Raw genomic sequence first — 6,579 nt, 5'->3', positions numbered from 1 at the left:
ATTCAACTTATTTGATAACATTTGATTCAACTTATTTGATAATATTTGATTCAACTTATTTGATAAAATTTGATTCAACTTATTTGATAAAATTTGATTCAACTTATTTGATAAAATTTAATTTAACTTATTTGATAAAATTTGATTCAACTTATTTGAAAAAATTTGATTCAACTTATTTGATAAAATTTGATTCAACTTATTTGATAAAATTTGATTCAACTTATTTGATAAAGTTTGATTCAACTTATTTGATAAAATTTGATTCAACTTATTTGATAAAGTTTGATTCAACTTATTTGATAAAATTTGATTCAACTTATTTGATAAAATTTGATTCAACTTATTTGATAAAGTTTGATTCAACTTATTTGATAAAGTTTGATTCAACTTATTTGATAAAATTTGATTCAACTTATTTGATAAAGTTTGATTCAACTTATTTGATAAAATTTGATTCAACTTATTTGATAAAATTTGATTCAACTTATTTGATAAAAGAACCCCCAAAAATGCTGTAATTGTGATGTAGCGAAAGTTGTGTAGAAATTTACACAGAAGAAGATACAGTAACGAAGCACCTGTCCAAATGCATGTTGCGTTGTTGGCATATTTATTATTTCTTTTAGACATCTATTCCAAGGTTCAGGGATCCTGATTGAGAGAACATCCCTCTTCTGGTGTAATAGAATAGTTTCTTTCTAGTGTCCACGTAAACCCCTTTCTGATACTGGGGTTAATAATAGGTCTCAAGGTATACCATAATGACCATTGAGGAGATTGTAGGCCAAAATATGATCACCGCATAATTGTTTGAGCTTAAAATAGAAAAGATTAAGGTTAAACTTGTTGTGTCAGCTTTCATTGGAAATAAGTTTTTTTTGTGAAGAGAATAACAGTGAAATGCATATAAATGTGTTTGAAAATTTAAAAAAACAAAAAACAAACAAAAACCCAATATCATTGTGAAATTGTGCTGCCAGATATGGCTATCTGAAGATACTGGCTTTCTGACTTAAAATGCACCAAACATTGATGTTATTGTTTGGTTGCCAACCTGATAGGTACTAAACTGTCATCAAAGCTTCAACGTCTGTCCCATTGGCGAAATGTTGCATCCTTTTGCCTGTTTTACAAGTATTTTAATGGTGCATGCTCTGATGAACTACAATTCCTTGTACCCCTTTGACGTAAATACATCTGACAAACTTGACAAATAGCAAAATGCCACCCCTACACAGTAGAGATCCCTAAATGTAAGAAGGCTTCTACTCTAATAGTTTCTTCCCCAGAGCTGCTAGACTTTTGAACTCTCTTCCGGGTTCCTGCTTTCCCAACTGTACTGAAATGCAGAAGTTCAAGTCTAATGTGAACAGACATCTTGCTGCTCAACTCCCTACATAATCCCTGCAACTTATGCCCCTGATAGTAGCCCCCCTACATCAAAGTGGCACTGTGCCTTGATTAGGGTTGAAAATGTAATTTTAAAAAAAAGAAAAGAAGCATTTTCTTTTTTCTTTTTTTTTTTTACCTTTCCTTTGCAAAACTCAATCATGTTCTGCAAAATCAAAAACAAAAACAACAATTTTCCTCTCCAAAACAACCAAACCAAGCCAAACTAAACGCCATGAATAAATATTTGACGATATAAAGAACCTAGAGCATAAAAACGTTTTCCAAAATTACTGGATTTGGCATTAAATAAACCACAAAGGATTAATATGACATAAAATAACTAATCATTTTGAAAATATTAACAAGTATTATTTTACTTAAATTATTGAAAACTGTTGTCAGCTATTTATTTATCTTTTCACATTTTATTTTTCTAGTCTCGTCTGGCTATCCTGCAAGTGTATACAAAAAAAATGCCAGTGATGGATGTTGACTTAACAGCTTTAGCTAAACAGATGGTTTTCTTCAGTGGAGCTGATATCTACAATGTCTGCCAAGAGGTGAGAAAGTTTTTGATTTAAATTATTAGCAATGCAACCGGCATTGCCAGGCAATAAATTCCTTGATATATATATGATCTAAGCTTCAACCACTGTCCCATCGGCGAAATATTGCATCCCTCTGCCTGTTCTACAAGTATTTTAATGGTGGATGCTTCGACGAACTACAAGCCCTTGTACTCAACGTAACTACCCCCGACAAACCTGACAAGCAGTAAAGTCCTAACCCTACACAGTAGAGATCCTTAGCTGTAAGAAAGCCTTGTACTCTAATAGTTTTTTTCCCCAGAACTGCTAGACTTTGGAGCTCTCTTCTGGGTTCCTGCATCCTCAACTGTACTGACATGCAGAAGTTCAAATGTAATGTGTTGCTGCTCAACTCCCTACATAGTATCCCTGCAACTTATGTCCTTGATAGTAGCCCCCTACACCAAAGTGGCAACGTGTCTTGTTTGGGGTAAAAAAAAAAATATATCAATGATACATATCACACTGTTAGTACGGCACAATCATGTTGACACACCGGTTCTCGCCAGATCACTGAAGTTAAGCAATGTTGAGCCTGGCCAGTACCAGATGGGTGACCATTTGGGAAGGCTAGGTACTGTATGTACCTTCTGGGAAGGTTGGGCATGGGGCCAGCACCCTCACTCTGTAAAAAGAACTCCTCGCTACAAAAACATCTACAAAAAGTTGTAGATGGCCTATATCCCTCCAGGGGCTCAAGGGCTATGGATGGATATCACACTGCTATTTGAAACTCTAAAGTGCAACAAAGATAATCTCTCACGTTTGTCTCCTATTTTCTATTTTTGCTTTGAATGTATATCTTTCCCTTTACCTTCCCATTTTCTTTGCCTCTTTTCTGCTTTCTCTTTCCCCTTCTCACACTCCCCCTCTCTTTCTGTTTCTCTCTTGCTCTATGTTTGTTTTGCTCTCTCTGTCTATCGCCCTCTCTTACTTTCTCTCTCTGTCTTTATCTCCCTCTGCATCCCTCACTCCCTCCCTTACTTTTTCCCTCTTATTCCCTCTCTCTGTCTGTCTTCTCTCTTTCTCTGTCTTCCCTTCCCTCTTTCTATCTGTATCCCTTTCATTCTCTCTCCATCTCCCTCTCTCTATCTCTATCTCCCTCTCTATGTCTCTCTCTCTCTCTCCCTCTCTTTCTCTGATTGTCTCCTCACTCTCTGTCGTCCTTTCTCTCTTTGTCTCCTTCCCCAACACTATTTCTTTCTCTTTCTGTCTTCCTCTCTTACTCTCTCTCCCTCTCTTACTCTCTCTCCCTCTCTTTCTGTCCTTCTGTCTCCTTCTTTATCCTTTTACATCTCTTTCACTCTCTTTCTCTTTTGATCTCTCCCTTTGTCCTCTCTATCTCTCTCCATACCCTTTCTCTTTCTTTTTCTTGATCTCTCTCTCTCTCTCTCTCTCTCTCTCTCTCCATGTCGTCCTTGCTAGGTTAACTTAATAAGTTCAAGTTTATAAGAAGACACTTTAACAGCATTTGCAATAACAACAGTTCAAAATGTTTAATAAAAAAGGCTCAGAATAATGAAGCTTCTTTGGGAATTGGCTAGAATTTATTAAGTAGAAATTAGCAAAGCATAAAGAGACTTCCAGATATACGAAGCCTCCTTGCGACAGAATGTAAAATATATTGTCAGATGTGTTGACTAGTTGAAATCATTTTTATTATCCCTTTTGTGATAGGTTCGGTGGCATGCCAAAAGAACCATACCCACGAGACGTTGGAGGTTATGGAAGGCCAGTGACAAAAACTCTTCTTTGAAGCTAATTAATCTGCCAACCTTGTTTGATATTGGGCCAAGAGAATCCTTTCAAACCAACTTAACACACAAATAAGAAAAAAAAAACTTGTTATTTCGAAACTTGATGGACAACCATCAAAGAAACTGTATATATTTATAATGTTGGGCCATTTATCGCACTGATTGGTGAATCGCTCTTTAACCTTGGTGGGCAGTCACCTAGAGATGGTATCTTGATAAAAGCACTGGTCCCCACCACCTCACTGTTTTTTTTATGTACTAATTAGTTACCACTTATTAAGGCCCCTGGGGTGCTCAACGATAAATCTTGGTGGTAGAAAGGGCATCCGGCCTATAAAAATTTTGCCTTCATTAAAAAAATAACTTCCAAAGAAATCTGGACAATAATCCGTGGAAGCGATTCGCAAACTTCACGAAGCCGATCATTGCATTTTTTTGAGACACCTTGCATTTATGATTGATAAGCAAGACGCTTAGCAGAATGCATAAAAAAATGCATCGACTAAACTGCATCAAATGTGCAGCATTCAAAGTTATTGTATCACATCTTGTGTCCGTTGGCAACAGTTTGTCCCCAACAGTACAATTCGCGCCCACTGCAGAATCTACTCCCCTCCCTTCCAAAATTTCTCCTTACCAGTCGTCTTCGTTGGTTTGCTCACACCGTTCAACGACACCTAGGTGCGTTTATCTATGATGTCATCGATCCAGCACAACCATCAGGCTGGAAGAAACGTCATGGTGGTTAACTCAAAACTTGGTGCAGGACAGCAAAGAAGGATGGTGAAACGATTCTGGATCCTCATCTTTATAGGGTATGTCATTGGAACTGTGAACGGCTTGCACTTATAATGGAAACAGCCTTGAATGACCGTGCCTGGTCTACCAATGTTTGGGACATGGTGAACTTGTTAGAAAGACCTGGCTCAACCGACCCAGAGTGAATGCCACAACCATGACTATGACATGTAAAGGACTGTTCTGCTTTCCAAACTTTCTTTAAAATAATTTTTATTTTTTTATTTTTTTGCCTCTAATTATTATTCTTTTTCCATATGCGTTTTTGAGCTGAGATTCCTTCGTCCTTCAGGTTTCTAATGTCATCCTTATATTATTACATTACTAGCAGTTCATCCTTATATTATTACATTACTAGCAGTTCATCCTTATATTATTACATTACTAGCAGTTCATCCTTATATTATTACATTACTAGCAGTTCATCCTTATATTATTACATTACTAGCAGTTCATCCTTATATTATTACATTACTAGCAGTTCATCCTTATATTATTACATTACTAGCAGTTCATCCTTATATTATTACATTACTAGCAGTTCAGCCCAGCTTTGTTCAGGCCCTATGTCTTGTTCATAACTTGCTCTACGTGTGAATACCCTTTATATAAAATTTCAAATGTTTAGACCAGAAATTGGCTGAGTTATTTGGTAGAGACTGCAGAGGTAATTTTTTGTTTTTTTAACTTTGACCCCAATTTTGACCTCTTAACATTTACTTTTCGGGGCTCAAATCAAATTAAATTAAAAAGTTTGATCCATGTCCAAGTAACCTTCATTTAAAATTTCAAGAGTTTAGACCCAAAATTGGCAGAGGAGTTTGGAAGAGTTTTCAAAGGTCAAATTGTTGAACTTTGAACCCTTGACAGCCAAATTTCTTGCCGAAAACCGATTAAAAAGACTTTCCCAAATCTCAATACTCCTTATGTCCAATCTCGAGTCTCTAGACCGAAAATTGACAGAGTTATTTGGTGTGCACACACACACACACACACACGCACGCACACACGCACACACACACACACACACACACACACGCATGCACGCACACACACACACACACACGCACACACACACACGCACACACGCACACACACACACACGCACGCATGCACGCACGCACGCACACACACACACGCACACACACACACACACACACACACACAGAGACAGAAACATTTTCACTTTTACAGATATATAGATATACTAATACATTAATGTTTATCAATATCTCTGACTCAATCAAATGTATATTAGATTTTTTTCTGACTCAATCAAATGTATATTAGATTTTTTTCTGACTCAATCAAATGTATATTAGATTTTTTTCTGACTCAATCAAATGTATATCAGATTTTAATGTATGTTCGTTAAAATCTTTGCTAATCGACTGGAAGATTGGGGTTGTCCTCAACTATGATCAACCTACCTATGCCTTTTGAAGTGATTATTCAGAATTTTGATTACAAAAATAGCAAGCACTGAATCGTCATTAGTGCAAGATTCTACGCAATGTTTTATTTTTATTTTTCAGGCGGCATTACACGCCCTCACACTGGGAGGAATGCTGACACAAACAGTAACATCGCAACACTTCCAACACGTTCTGGCCAAATATACTCCTTCTTTGACGAAAGATATCATCGAGAAATACGAAAGCATCTATTCAAGATTTCATTGTTCATCTTTTAGTCAAAAATAAATTCATTTTTTATAATGATTACTTGTTCACTTGCTTCTTATTAATTCTTTTACAAGGGAGTGACCACTTATCAAGGCCCAAAGGCCACTCGAGCATAAGGGTTAATGGGTGTACAGTGGTGTCTAAGACAACAGCATAGTGATTGTTAGTAGTGGAAATTAGATAGAAATTGATTATTTAAGGGGATGTCTAAACAAGAACTTGTTTACATTGGACTTGAAGACGACCATGTTGTAGTTAGCTGGAAAGCAGGCCATCGAAACAGAGTTCCACAGGTGGACAGTTCTGGGAAAGAAGCTTTGTTTATGGAATTTGTGTTTAGATTTAGGTTCAACTTGA

At 36.6% G+C, this 6,579-nt stretch overlaps 1 protein-coding gene across 3 annotated transcripts in view; it reads left to right on the top strand.

Annotated features, from left to right (window-relative positions):
- The window catches only part of LOC145249503 (ATPase family gene 2 protein homolog B-like), a 400,201-nt gene extending 393,943 nt beyond the window's left edge, over positions 1 to 6,258 (top strand). For all 3 annotated transcript variants that reach the window (XM_080111116.1, XM_080111115.1, XM_080111117.1), the window contains exons 8-9: positions 1,833 to 1,955; positions 6,073 to 6,258. In XM_080111116.1, coding sequence (XP_079967242.1) covers positions 1,833 to 1,955; positions 6,073 to 6,240 — 291 coding nt within the window. In that variant the 3' untranslated portion in view covers positions 6,241 to 6,258. The remainder of the gene's footprint in view (positions 1 to 1,832; positions 1,956 to 6,072) is intronic.
- Positions 6,259 to 6,579: the final 321 nt, after the last annotated feature.

This window comes from Euprymna scolopes, chromosome 28, assembly GCF_053919585.1.
Source record: "Euprymna scolopes isolate OS-2025 chromosome 28, ASM5391958v1, whole genome shotgun sequence".
Taxonomy (NCBI): Eukaryota; Metazoa; Mollusca; class Cephalopoda; order Sepiida; family Sepiolidae; genus Euprymna; species Euprymna scolopes.
This window is presented reverse-complemented; position numbering and strand designations above follow the sequence as displayed.